The sequence below is a fragment of the Tinamus guttatus genome, unplaced genomic scaffold (genome assembly GCF_059628265.1).
Source record: "Tinamus guttatus ecotype Peru unplaced genomic scaffold, ASM5962826v1 Tinamus_guttatus_pri_ptg000048l, whole genome shotgun sequence".
Lineage (NCBI taxonomy): Eukaryota > Metazoa > Chordata > Aves > Tinamiformes > Tinamidae > Tinamus > Tinamus guttatus.
In genome coordinates, this window is record NW_028288582.1 from 1,070,022 (window position 1) to 1,084,625 (window position 14,604).

General features: G+C 49.8%; 1 protein-coding gene across 2 annotated transcripts in view; it reads left to right on the plus strand.

Annotated features, from left to right (window-relative positions):
- Positions 1 to 12,214: 12,214 nt before the first annotated feature.
- The window catches only part of PELI2 (pellino E3 ubiquitin protein ligase family member 2), a 62,744-nt gene continuing 60,354 nt past the window's right edge, over positions 12,215 to 14,604 (plus strand). The window contains exon 1 of one of the 2 annotated variants that reach the window (XM_088539180.1): positions 12,215 to 12,323. In XM_088539180.1, coding sequence (XP_088395306.1) covers positions 12,247 to 12,323 — 77 coding nt within the window. In that variant the 5' untranslated portion in view covers positions 12,215 to 12,246. The remainder of the gene's footprint in view (positions 12,324 to 14,604) is intronic. The other variant, XM_088539188.1, reaches the window with a different exon arrangement.

Below are 14,604 nucleotides of genomic sequence, written 5' to 3' on the forward strand. Positions count from 1 at the left end.
ATGCACCAGGACTGTGCATGTATAAAACAGTTAAAAAAATGCAAAGTTTGGTGTCAGCCAGCAGAGACCAGAGAGATTGACCCATCCTCCCGTCTCAGCGACCCGGCTCCTTCCCCTGTGTCGCTGGAGAAAACCCGGAGCATCCTTCAGGGCTGGGGAGCAGGGACCTGTGTGTTTTGCAAAAAAACGGTTTGAAGGACGTGTGGCGGCAGCTGACGGCAACACACGCTATTTCAGAGCAGCGATAAACAAGGGTGCCCCAAATAACTCTGTTCTTGCTGGCAAGGGGTATTTTTAACTAGCAACAAGACACAAAATTAACACAGAGGGCTGGGAAAAAATAATAATAAAAAAAGAGAAACAAGCGGCTGCTTTGGGGGAAGGAAGAGCCGTCTTTCCTGCAGATCCCTGGTGACTCCCTAAGTGCCAGGCAGGGGGCTGGGGACATTGGGGACCACCGGGCGCCACAGAGCCGGGCACAGGGTCCCCCCACACCGTGGAGGTCGGGCCACACGGAGCCCGACACCGGGCAAGAAGCTGCCACTTGGATGGCTCCCATTTGTCCGAGATGGCTCAGAGGGGACTTCCAGCTGGGATAACAGCCCTAATGTCTCCAGCGTGATGTGTATTGGCGCCAGTGTGAAGGTGGTGGCAGCTGGCTCTGTCCTTAGCAAGGGGCTGAGATGCGTGGGGGTGAGGAGGGGACGCGTGGGGACAGCTGGGGACGATGCTCAGACCGAGCAAAGCTGAGATATGCCGGGTAGGTGGGAGATCCAGGTGCAACGCCAGGTACCTGCACACGGATGAATATTGGGAATCACCGGCCTCTTTCTGGAGCCTCTTTGCTGTGCAGGGGGTCACCTGGGAGCACAAGGGGAAGCAAGGACATGTGGCCACCAGCTGCGGGCTGGGGACAGCTTGGACCCCAGCAGCACGTAAACCCCCCCGGTTTTGGAAGAGCTTCCTACGTCTGTGACAGCTCCTGTCCATGCGCAAGATGGACGGGCAAACACCAGGCTGCAACCCGCGCTTTGGAAAACCAGGTTAGAAACACGGCGCTTTGGGGCATGCCAGATGGGAAGGGCCAGATGGAAAATTCACGCTGACTGAAGCGCTCGCGCTCGTGTCGGTGTGTTCCCGGGTCTCTGCACACTCACTCTTGCTGGAACGGGGAGAGTCCAAGGGGTCTTCTTCCCGCCAAAGCTCAGCTTGGCATTTGGGCAGGCTCCTTTTCTATTGCCGTTACTCAACTGTCCCTGCCAAGGCATCTCCACGGCAAGCAGCAAGCTTGAAAGCTCAAAATAAAGCAGAAACACTCAAAATAAAACCAAATCTTTAAAAGTCAGGACCAGGTCCAATGTTTCCTCCTCGTGGCTGGGATCCTTCTGCTCAGAGATGCCCATTCCCCTTAGGGGCACGCAGGACTTGGTGTAACAGGGGCCAGTCTGATCCCGAGGGTTTTTTTGGCCTCAATCTGTTGTTATTCTGTGTTTATTCTGTGTTTCTATGATGCTCCTTAGATTCTTCACCCAGGATCAGAGCGTCTGGAGGTGATCCCAATGATGACAAGAGCTCTGCTTGCGCGAGCCCTCTTGGAGGAAGACTCTGGTGAAGGGCTTAGGATCATGCAGCTGCTCCACACTGGGTTGCGGGACCGGGCCCCGGTGTCCCCGTCTCCCCTCTGCATCCCTGTGCTCTGACTCAGCCTGTTTCCCCCCGCCTGCTCCTCCAGGATGAGTAATCCAGCCGCGTTAACCTTTAACGAGCGCGAGACACTGTCACCGCGCTGCGTTTAAATATAGAGGCGTGTTTTATTAGCGGAGCCCGAGGCGGAGGTGAAGTGCTGCTATAAGAAACGCGGAGGTGTCAGCGGAGGGTTGAAAGGAGACCCCCGCAAAAATAAATCCAGTCCCTATAGCAGCATCTGCACCCGAGGAGGAGGGAGTCCTTCCTTGCACAAATCCCTATCACTCTGCTGAACTTGGAACAACTTCCAGTACATCCGACTTTGGGTCCAGCGCCTGAAAGCAGCCGTGGCAGTGGGGAGCAAAGAGCGATCCTGGGCACCAAGATCCAGCTCCTGGGATCCAAGATCCAGGGTGTTGGAGCCCCACGTGGATCCAGCCCCATGGATCAGGGTGACGTCGCGCCAAGCCCTTGCGCCTTGCACACGAAACATCCGCGCCGCAACCGCGTGCGGGCACCGGGAGAGAGACGAGTGATTTATGTCGAGAAGACTCCCCAGCCGCTGCAAATTATAAAGTGTTATTGTCATTGTAGAATTACGATTATGTCTGCCAGGTCGAGATCCCAGCTGCTGCTCGCTCTGTGCAAGGCCGTATTCCCCGTAACGGGCTTCTTGCCTCTTCCTCATCTGCGGGCAAAAGCAACGGCAAAGTCACGCGGCCGAGGGACAGAGAGGGCTCCCGGAGGCCGGGATGAATGAGCCCTTGTGCGCTCCCGGCTAGCAGGACTCACCACGTGTCACCCTTGAGGGCATTCGCTCCCCTTGGAGCTTTATCCGGTCCCTGGGGCTGGTGCCCAGCTCTGACCTGAGCCACGTGGAGACAGTCCTGGAAGTCATGGGGTTTTCATAAGCCTGTGGTCAGCCACATCCAGGCAAAGCAAAGGCTCCATTATGGTTCTTCCTTGTGCGAAGGACCCAGGAAGATGCTAGTGGAGAAGAAGGGGGTGAAGCTGCCGATGCAGCAGCTTCCAGAGGCCCAAAGGTTTGTTTGCAATGCTGAACACACTTGGCATTGCTTTGCTTTGCTGTAGGATTTCATTGTGGCTCCACCACTTCTCACCTCGCTATTTGAATAGATGCTGATCTTGATTTAAAGACTTGAAGCAAGGGTGAATTCATCACAGTCCTAGAAAAGTCCTCCCAAACGTTGGGGAAATCTTTTCCGAGTAAGAAGTGCTAGTTGCTTCTAGTGTCTCTCCAACGTAGGGCCTGGCTACTCGCTGCTGCCTGCTGGTTGGACTGCCCAAACTTCCCATTTATTGGTCTCAACCGCGATTCACAGCAGCAGCGCCAAGGCAGGGGCTCATTGCTGAGCTCTGATGGGTGGCTCCAGCAGACAGGGGTTAAAACGCTAGCACACAAAGTCACCGGAATCATTTGTTAGCTCAAAAAATGCACTTCCGACGCAAATAGTGCCAAAACAGTTCAGAGAGATTGTGTGGTTTTGTTTTTGGACATACCTGCAGGCTTCTGCTTTTCTCTGATTAATGACAGTCTGGAAGCAAAGGTCAGGAGTCAGCGACCTCGGGGATAGGAGCCCCTTTCATCCAGCGGCTCTTCCTTTCAGGAAGATCCCGTGCCCAGATTTCACCTCCTTTCCTGCCCAAGGGTTTTGGCCTCTCTCCACCTCCAAGGGCACCGCTCAGATCAGGAGGTTAGCAGGAGTCCTCCCCGCATGCAGGGGAGATTCTGCAAAAATGGAACAGGACCAGGATAAAAGGCTAAAAAAAAAAAGAAATCCTTGCTGGAGAGGGAGGAATTGCGGAGATCAGCTCATGCCTTGCTGTCCGTAGCTTCTAGATGGGCAGCGCTGCCAACTGTTGCACAGCTGATTTCTATTTTCTCCAAAGCCTTGTGAATTGATCTGATTTTTAAATGCAAATCTTTTGTTTTTCACACGTGCTTAACAGTTTCAAAACTTTAACCCCAAAGATCCCCAAACCCAGTGTCAAACAAAAGGTAGATGCTGCTTTCTGGACTGTCCTGATTTCTCAGTGTCGGTCTCAAGATTTTGGGGGCCTGGCTGAACAATTGCAGTTGGCAAGACTGGATGTGGAAGCCTGTTACCCCTGTGCTATATCTCCAGTCTTAGTTATGTGCCATTTGCATGGAAGTAAAAGCCACTTTGTCCCTCAGATTTCCTGCCAGTCGTGCCATTTTCACTTGTATTTGTTAACAGGTTGCACTTTTTAAGGATAAACCACTGTGTTTGAAATGTTCTCAATCACCTCAAGCTGTTCCTCAGCATCCAGTGCTGTCCTACCTTGTCGAAGAGGGTAGCTGGAGAAAAATAGGGGTTTCCAAAATGCAGCTGGATATCTCCATCCCAAAGAAGGGCTATGCATGTGTCCGTGCGATCCCCCTGTGCCCAAAAAGCCCAGGCTTTGTGCATGCTTGTGGACTGGCAGCAGGTCCTAGAGAAAGGCTGTCCCCTTGCTGGAGCCGTCCCTTGGTTTGGGAGAAGTCACTTGGGGATATCAGCAGTAAAGCCCAGCTTGGCGACTGATGCTCCAAGGTGTCTTGGGCTTTTCCTCATGGGGCCTCCATGGTGGTGCTCCTTCAGTGGGAGGAAGAGGAGGGCTCTATAGAGCTTTTGTTCTTCTCTGTACCTGGTAGCATCCATACATCCCTGGGCTTCCTACCCTATAACTCCCCTCTTTGGCAGTATCTCTCTCCATGCAGCCGTCTGGTCTGTTCCCTCGCCTGTGTCTGCCATCTCACTCTTGGAAGAGGCATCCTTATGTCCTACATCTCTTAGAGCTTTAATTCATCCACCTCTGACTGTGCAAGACACAGGAGCAACATTAACCACATGCAGACATCTCTATTTATGGACCAGCTTGGGAACTCCAAGGCTTCTGGATGTTGCTGAGTGATTTTGCAAGCAGAATAAATATCAACCCTCTAGGGTTCTTGCTGATAGCTTTATTTTAGGCATTTTTCCCCAGGGAGAAATGTTGAACATATCCTTTAATTCTTTGCTGATATGTGTTCCCTATGAAAAATGTTCCTCAACTGAGTCATGGAGAAAAGAAATATGTCTAGTTGCAGAGTTACTTCCCACTGCTTGGGATTTATGTCATGGACAACGTCATTCCATCAGGATGTCGTTGCTGTGGGCACCTCGCCAGTGAGGAAGGGAGTTACTTTTATCCTGTTGTGCGCATGCAGAATAGGTATTTTTGCAATATATCCAGTGCCAGTGCCTCACTGGAGTTTTTTCGTTTATGTGGTAGGAGGAATCTCATTAACACAAACTTCAGAGGAATCCGGCACTGCCAGCCTGAAGACAAATGCAGCAGTGTTGTCGTCATTTATCAAACAGCGAATGACCTTTGCTATCCATTAGGATGAAATGAAAAGCTTTGGGCTTTAACTTTGGTAAAGTGCACGTGGCTGTCTTTTTAGATCTCTGAGTTGGTGCATTGCTGAGATTAATCAAATTGTGCATTTTGCTAGTGCTTAAACAGTACTGTTATATAATTCAGTCTCTGCATGTTTTCAAGACAGGGGGCAGAAGAATTACATCGGAGCCCAGCTGTAAAATAAACCTGATGTGGTCAATAGCTCAGGACCCAAGTGCCAATCTAATGTTTTTAGATTGTATCACTTGCAGTCAAGTTACTTTGGTCAGAATTGTATGAAAAAATGTATATTCTCTCTACAGAAATGTATATCCTTGGGAGAACTTAACTGAACCAGGTGGGTGCATCACTCCTTGGACTGCTATAAACCTCATCCTGGGAAGAGGGTGCAGGGATGGAGTGTTTCCTTGTTTTCCACAGGGCTCCCTCCATGTTGGCCATACCTGGTCTCTGCCAGTGTCATCCATGAGCACAGATCTGGCTGTTCCCTATGCAAACACCTCAAAATTCTCATCAGCTCCTTGGCCACCATGATGGTTCCTGGAGGGTCTTTCACCCGTAGTTTCTCTTCCTTTCTCCCCACAAGTTTTTTTTCAACCTTTTTATGTCACAGGGAAGACATAAAAAGGACACCATCCTGCTGTTCATGGGGGATGAGCACCTAGGCTTGTCCATGGTCTGGGCAACTATTGGTGCCCTCATGTCCATGAGTTTATTTTTTAACATAATCCTTCCAGCATCTCTCTTTTCCTATCAATCCTTAGGGTGAGGATACTGTCCTGCTGACCAATATCGAGCTACTACCTGAAAAGTTCTTGCTAAATCAGGTACCAACAGTGGGGAACTGATATCTTTGCTCTTGTCTTCAGCCAGGACCTGCACTGGCTCCTGCATCCCCAGGTTCTTACCTGCTCCCTATGAAGTCAATTCCTTCCAAGTAGCTGAGTTCTGTTTCCCACTGACTTCCCAAAGACAAAACAATCTTTTGTCAAATGAAATGAACACAGAACAGTCATAGAGCTGTGGGCATTGGGTCAATCGGATGTTTCATCTTACGGGCTTTTCCACACAGTGAAACGGAAGAATTATGACTGGTTCTGTAACAGGAAAAACTGGCATATTTATAGGTTGCAACCCAAGCTGCAGCTAGTGCAATGCAAGTCTGTGTGAATGCTTTATGTAAGACTAAAAAGATCTTTTTCTGTTTAAAATATTTATTTATAAGCATAAACCAAGTCTAGTTAGAGCATATGATATAAGAAAGACTTCCACCAGGATAACTACAGCGGGGATATACTGTTGCAGCACTGCTCCAGCGTGCATAGATCAGCTTGCAGATAAGCTAATAATACTTCTGCATATGGACAAGCCCAGAAGCAAACAGATACATAACTGCAGCATTACTGCACATCCAGGGAAAAGCAATGACCATGAGTGCTGGGGGCTGGTAAATCAATTGAGAAGCATCAGCTGGTCTAACAAGAGTGGGACAAAGAGCTACTGATACCCCAATGGAAATCAATCCATCAATGAATGGGTCTCCTCTTCTGCTTCTGGAGCGAGTGGCAGCATCTGCATGAGGCAGGATCTGAAATGAGGGCTGAAAACGCATCCTCATTTGAGGAGGTTCTTTGCAAAGCCTCTCTTCTTCTGATGTTACCTGAACTTTCAGTCTCCTGGTGGCATCAGTGCACATTGCTGATAGATGTGGACTCCATCCTCAATCTGTGCAATGCTAAATACCGTGAATATTGGCATGTGGGTTGTGGTTGAGGGATAGGGTTTTATTTCTGGGTGTTTACAATAAGGAAGTTTGGCTCGCTTGATTACAAATCCATGTGCAAAAGACCTTCCAAACGTGGACTGTGGATACCTGTAGAAGCTGAATTTTATCAGATCTAGTGTCTTGCTGAAGCCTGGAGCTTCCTGGGGAACGGCTCCACTCTCAGACACTGGGCAAGAAAGAGGAAAAAGTGACTAAGCATTGACTCAGAAGAAACAAGATCCCATTTAGATGTAAACGGAAAGAGGTGGGGGGGCAGAGAAGAAGGAAGGAAACAAATATATAAAAGGAGACTCTACAAGCAAAATTATTGAATTGTTGAGTCCTTTTTTCAGACTTCCCTTGGTGAGTTATCAGTGACACTGCGCATATTTGTGCAGCCGAATAGCTGCGAGGCACAAATACATCCTCTGGTAGCAAATAATTCCCTTTCCTGATAACATCTGCAGTCAGGCTTGGCTGCAGCGTGTGAGTGCAATGGGAAGGATTTTGTTGGGAAGGCAGCGTGCTGTCTGTGAGCCAGCTCATATCCATGCAAAAGTGGGATTTGCACCCAGAAGGGAAGGTTTTCAAAGGCACGAAGGTTTTCCCATGGGAGCTGGACGTGTCACTGGATGGGACCTTCTAGCACGTGCCCTCACCCCATGTGCATGATCTACACTCATGCAGTGACAACGATAACCAGGAGGTGATGGGAGCGCTTTGGTTTGGAGCAGAATCCTGCTTTGGTATGAAATCCTGATGCAATGAAGGTTTGCATGGGGTTAGGGCAAGGGAGGAGGCACAGGATGGGGAAAAATGTTCTCTCATCTTGTATCCAAGCTGTTTCATGGATCTGGGTTGCTCTGTTTTATGGATCTGGGATCCTCTCTATTCCAGCACTTAGAGAGGATGTTTTAGTCAGGTCTTGGTGCCCTCAGAGCCATGTGTGGACACCAGCCTTTCTCACCACCCTTAGAGTAACATCAGCTTCACCGTGTGAGTGTCGTCCAGTCCACCACCTCCATCGGTCCTGCTCATTATTTGCTAGAAGTCTCTATTGATAATTAAATGAACAAGCTTCTTTGCAGGTTGCAGTATAGACCTCAGCAGTAGGCTGTTTCTTACCTTGTAAATTAGAGCAATAGAAAGATCTGAGCAGGGAAACCTGTGGGATTTAATGGACTATAAGTTTTTTGATACCAGTAGTGCAAGACTGTACCTGGGTGTGAAGCATCATCACTTCAGCACCTGCCAGAGAGGGTCAGCTAGAGCTCTCTGCACAAATGTTTTTTATTTAAATACGGAGAAGCTGCCCAGTCCAACCTAGATGACCCTCGGAACCCTCCTGTCCTGGGAATACGGTCTCCCCGTCAGTGCTCAGTCTGTCCCACATTGCCGGCAGTTTTCACCCATCCGTGGCTCCAAGGATAACACGAGTTAGCTCGGATCTGCGGAGATGACTTGACCGTCCTCCAGGCCAGCAGAACGAGCGTTCAGGACGTCTCAAATTCAGCTAAAGTGAGTAATAGACATCGGTTCTGATAGTTTTTTTCTTTTTCTCTCTTACTCTGGTGTCACTAACGGTAAGTGGCCAAGACAAAGTGAAGTGCTTTGAGAGAAGGGTAAGTGTGTGCTTTTCAAGGTCAACGGCGTTTTCAGCTCCGGTGGGATAATAATAAAGCACAAACAAATGAAAATCAAATCTCCCTTAGAAAGCTCCGAGCCCGTGTTGCAAGATTCCTGTCTTGAATATTCCTGCACATGAAGTGCATGTTATTCCTGAGACACGATCCGGAGCTGCAGCTGCCAATTGAAGGCGTTCCAGGGTCCATGCAGGGGGCAAAGGTGATTTTCCTTCTTTTTTTTTTTTTTATAATGGGTGGCTTGGCAGGCTGGGATTTGGAAGCTTTCCCAGCTTTTGCAAATAAACGCGTGAGTCCGTCTGGGGAGCATTTGGAGAGGAATCCCAGGAACGTGGGAGCTTTCTCTGTGGAGCCGCTCTGGAGTTTCTCCTCCTGCTGCCTTCGGCCCCTCCGGGGACGATGCTCGTCCTGCACCTCACTCGTGCTTGAAGTGAAGGAAGGAGGTAGGAGGCTTGAGTGAAGTGAAGGAGGAGTGCAGGGAAGCGGCTGTGCTCGAAACACAGCCCAGCCGAGAAGGCAGGACCGAACCCAGCGCCTTCCCCGAACGACCCATGCTCCCCGTCAGCCTCTGCAGAGCTGCTCATTCCCACACATCACTCAGATCCCCAATTTCCCAAGCCACACAGGCCAGCGTGACCCCACATCAATGGGAAAACACAGACCAGCAGGGGTTGGGATGGGGCTGCTTGTGCAAAATGTAAATTTTCCCAAAGAAGTCCAGAATCCTGTTATTTTCCATGCTCACTGGACTGAGAAATCTGACGGAGAAGCTTCAGGGGCCCAATCTGGAGAGGTGCTGAGTTACCTGTGCTTCCCTCTGAGCTTCCCTGTAGCTTTGAGCTGGCAGCATCGCTGGAAATAGAGGGCTTTTTTCCCCAAGACGGAATTTTCAACATTTTCCCTAATCGTCATAGCCTTAATTGCTTATGTCAGAATGTGCTGCATGCCCAGTATGAGAAATTACATGGAGTCAAAACAGGAATAAACATCCATCCATCCATCTATCTATCCATCCATCTATCTAGAAGCAGAGTAGTAGGACCCCATCTCTCCCCTGGTCAGCCCATAAGATTTTGTCACCACTTTCTTATTAGCCAGAGGTGGATTTATAAGTTTATTTTTGCTTCCATGAAAAAAAAAAAATAAAGAACCTGTGACTGGCTGCCATGGTTTGATACCAGTATCTGAAATGGTGGGGCTTGATACCAGTCCTTAACTTGGGAAGGTGAGTGGCTGTTTTATGAGTAAATGGTTTCCTGCTCTCCCCACTCCTGCCATAATGAATTTTCTGTTGCTTCGGTTGGATGTATGCGATATATATGATGGCTAGTGCTTTCCTTAGCAATGAATCCATGTTGATTTTCTTTCAGCGCAAAGGCTTTTTTCATTCATCTTACGTCTCTTAATGGCGACAGCAGGTATATGCGAGCTCTTTCTGTAAAAAAAAGAAAGTCTCAGGGTCTTTGTGGCTTCTTCTAGTGTTTTCATATAGAATTTTTCCTAATTTAATGGCACCAGTAAATCTCAGCAACGCGTCTCCTAACAGCCCCTTCTCCCCGGAGCAGAAGGCTGAGGATTTGTCAACCTTTTCCAGGAGAAGGCTGCTCTTTCTTTAGCGAGATGAGGGATGAGGCATCTCCGTCTCCTAACGACGGCAGCGCGAGCCCGGAGAAATCGGGATTGCATTTCTCCGTATTATCCCATTGTGGGGAAACGCGGCCTGGGCCATCGATCTGCGGAAGAGCCCGTAACGGTGACAACGCGGCGGGTCCGTAACAGTGACAACGCGGTGGGTGGCTTGGCCCATGTGTGGTCCCTGCCTCCCTCCACAGCATGACGGCCCCTATTTTATCCTTCCCTGGAGCTTCTCCAGCTTTCTGGGCCCTTTGGAGGTGGGATGATGGGAATTGGAGGCATGGGGCATCGCGGTGATGCCGTGCGTTTCTTTCCCTTCCCTCGGAGCTGGCTGGGCTCCTTTCCCACTGCTTCCTGCCAAAGCAAGGCTTTTAGGGAGGAATCACGGATATTCTTAGACGAACCGGGTTTGCAGAGCAGGCAGACACACTTGGAGCACAGAAGCCTTTTTGCACATTTCATTTGTCTTTTAGACTTACATTGATCTCTGAGCCAACGTTTTACAAGAAAGGGCTGTGGTGACTGTGAAATCTCAGGATGTCTTTCTTGAATAGTAATAGCTCAATTAGAGCCAGTCATTACTTAGATATGGCTAAGGTCATCTTCTCTTATATACTTCTCTCGGACATTTTCTTGCTGGGTCCTTCTACAACTTTTTGTAGCGGGTTTAACATTTTCGCCTCCTCAGCAAATTGCAAACTCCCTGGCCAAGGTGCCCCGGCAGGAACCTCTCCCCATCACGAAAATGGAGAATTCCCTAAATTTTAGCTTCTCTTGGATAGCTGCTGCTCCAGGAAGCACCTTGCTCCTATCTCCTGCTGCTTCTATAACTCTCTGAAGGTCGTTGTGGGAAGCGTCAGGTCTATCCCAGGGCAGACAGCGGCAGGGAGGCCGTTCAGCCCATCTACCACGGGTTTAGCCCCTGAGGTCTCTCCTACCCTTTCTTCTCAGGTGATCCCAGGGAGTCTTTGGGACTTTCAGTCTCTGCTATCTTTTCTATACGTGTTTTTATACCTTTGGCAACTAGCTGTGCAAAATCTTCTTCCCTCGCCTTATCGCGGGTTAATATTTCATTCACCAGCACTGGGGCAATGGGTGTCCTTGTGCGAATGTTGCTTTTGGGTGGCTGTCGTTTTTATTCCTAACAGCCTCCCTCATCCATTCTGCTCCCATTATTTGGGACACCATGGAAGCAAAGCTGATGGGAAGGCCCAGCGTTTTGGGGGGAGAAATGGGAAAATGGGAGGAGGACGCAGCCAGCAGGTTGTTTTTCACTCTGCTTGCCGGGCTGTATTTGTTTTCCCCGACAGTGACTTATGGGCTGGCTTTCCTTTCGGTTCTGTTCGGGCAATAAAGAAGATAAATCTGCAATAATTCAGTGCTCCGTCTTTAATAAAACCTTGTCTTTCTGTGCACAAGCCTGGGGAGGATCTCCCTTGCGCAGCCCTGGGGGGCCGCCTGGCTTTTTCCATGTCACCCCTCTGCCAGGAACGGCAGCAAAATAACGCACTGGGGAAAACTAATGGCCAAAAACCACGATTTTGGTCAAAGGGGATGGTTCGGGCGGCTGCGGGAAGCGGCAGAGGCTCCGCATCGTCCAGGCCTGGAGAAGGTGGAGCTGGAGCCTCCAGGGCCACCCAGTGTCGGGGGGCCGAGCTGGGACCCCCCCCAGGTCCCCAGAGCCCCCCCGGGGCTGGCACCAAGCCCCGCCCCTTGCCCCGCCCCTTTAAGAGCGGCCGCGTCCCCTTTACTCTATGTTTACATAACAGAGCCGGGCCGTACCACTAGTGACCGGCGGCGGGGGGGAGGAGCAACGCAGCGCAAGCCCCGCCCCTCACCCCCCCCCATTCCGCTGGTTGAATGGGAGCGCGGTGGGGGGGGGGGGGGAGCATAGCGCGGCCGTGCCCCCCCCCCGCGGCGGGGCGAGTTGGTCGGCGCCGCTGTCGCCCCGCCCCCCCGCGGGGGTAGTGGCCGTTGCGGGGCAGCCGCGCGCAGTGCGGGGCGCAGCGCGGAGCCCGCTCGCGTCTCGCCCCCCGCGGCCGCGGTGCCGGGAGCGGCGGTGGTGGCGGCGGGTCCCTGTGCGGCGGCCCCATGTTCTCCCCCAGCCAGGAGGAGCACTGCGCGCCCAACAAGGAGCCCGTCAAGTACGGGGAGCTCGTGGTGCTGGGGTGAGCGCTGCGCGGGGGCCGCGGGGGAGGCAGCGGCGCCTCTTCCTTTCTAGCCTCCTTCCTTTCCCCTTTTCCTTCCCTTCCTTCCTTTCCCCCTTTCCTTTCCTCTTCCTTCCCCGTCCTTTCCCCCGCGGCGCCGCTCCGAGGCGCTTTGTCTCCCCTTTGGGGGAGGGAGGCGGGGGGAGGCGAGCGGTGCTTCCCGCCTCCCCCCTCGCGCGGCCGTTGGGACCGTTGGGACCGTTGGAGCGCGCGCGCGTCTCCGCGTCCGCCGCGAGTAACTTTTCCACGCGGGGAAGGAGGCGAGAGCGGCTCCTGCCGGGAAACTCCGCGCGGGGACTGCGCGGCCGCGGGAGCTCCGGGAGGCGCCGTCCGTCCTCCCTGCGGGGGACGTGACTTTGGAAGGAGCAGGAAACCCGGGAGCAGCAGCAGGAGCGGGGGGGACACGGAGCGCTTGTATTGGGATTCGTCGTGGAAATGTTTATTTTCTCAGCTTGATAGGGATCTTAAAGTAATCCTCTTGGAATTATGTGCTTGCCCTGCTGTTAAAGCTCGAAGCGTCTCTGCTCAGCGCCCTCGAAGCAGATGAGGGAGAAGCATCTAAGCCCTGCTTGCTGGGAACCCTTGCGGACCTTCTAAGAGATGTTTAATTTTGATAGCTTAATATCCAGAAGCATATGGTTAAGGGAATAATTTTTAGTAATAAATAGATTTCCAGCCAGCCATGAAGCAGAACAGTTAAGGACTTGCTGCATTATTAAAACGTCCTTTAGAATCTGTTACATATTTGCTGGAAGGTCGTAGAAAACCCTATTCTTAATGTTTTTTTGTCAAGTCATTTCGTGAAGAACCGCGTTCACCTCTGCGACACGACTGCTTGGCCAGGAGCAAATAAAAAACAGCAATCCAGGCTGGGTAGAAATGGTGTTTATTTTTATTTTATTTTTTTCTGCTTTCCTTTTTCCTTTAAGAGATGTTAAACGTTGCTTGTCACGAGACTACGTCAAGATAGAGTTACCATGGGGTAAAATCCAGCTATTCCTGTGAACGTGGTATAGCTGGTACTTTAATCAAGTTACTTGACTCGGATTTGACTCTCTTGAAGGGAATATCCATATCAAGCCACATTTAATAAAGGAATGTTCTTACTGTTCCGATTGTGAAAATGGAGGGTAGCCTCTGCTGTGCGACGCTCTGTTTCCAACAATAAAGTCATAGTATAATGTTGAATCTTTAATTAAATTAGAGTGCTTAAATTGATGTTGTGCTGCAGAGGCTTTCTGTGCACAGCTGGAAGCATTTTCCTTTCTGTTGGAAGTACTATTTTTAGCAGCATTTGGAAGTACAGAAGCAGGAGATGTTTTGGCTCTGATCTTTACCCTAGCAAAGTCTGATAGGCTTTTCCTTAAATATTGATATGTATTGATCTTGCCTTATAGGTCTGGCAAAGGTCTTGATCTTTACTGTTGCATGTTGAAACAGGCTGATAAAATTTAAATAAACTCCATGTGACTGGATTTAGCTCTTGAATATTATCCATGCTGCAAAACTGAGGTTGTTATGGCTTCTGGGTGTTTTATGCATATAAAAGAGGGCAAACAAATCCTCTTTGCAGTACAGTTGCCAATAAGCATGTGAACTGGCAGCTGTATCTCTGGCTAGTAGGTCTCTGTAGGCTTTCTGAATTGCTCTGAAGCACAGTAAGGCCATAAAAGTTTACGGACAAAATGATATAGGTGGTAGACCTAGTGTAGAAATAGGCAGACCTTCCCCTTCTGGACCAAAAATCGGGGATTTAAGACCAGTTTGACATTTTACAAATTGATTATCCACATTTCCTATTGGAGATGTCTGTAGTGCCATAAATAATACAAACTTGTAGCATTTTTTAAATTTTCTTTCTTCTTTCAGTGACTCAACATTTGTGGCTAGGAGCTTTTAGAACAGCTTAAGCATCTGTTCTGTTTTCTTTTAAAATAAAGGGGGGGCGGGCACAGAAAAACTTCTGAAATTTCTTAATAAAATGAAAATCTCAATCTGGAATTCAATTTATATAAGAGCATATAAACCTGCTCCTCTCTCCAAAGCAAAACTGAGACTCTGAACTGCAAGAGCCAAGTGTCACAGCTCTTGTTATAACCGCTTAAAACTGATACAGCGACCTCACAGCTAGATTTTAAAGTTAGTGAAATGCTTTATGCGGTTTAACGAAGAAAATAGACATCGATGAAAAATTTCTGAAGACTTTACATAGAGTTGGTGAAAATGATATGCAAGCTGACTA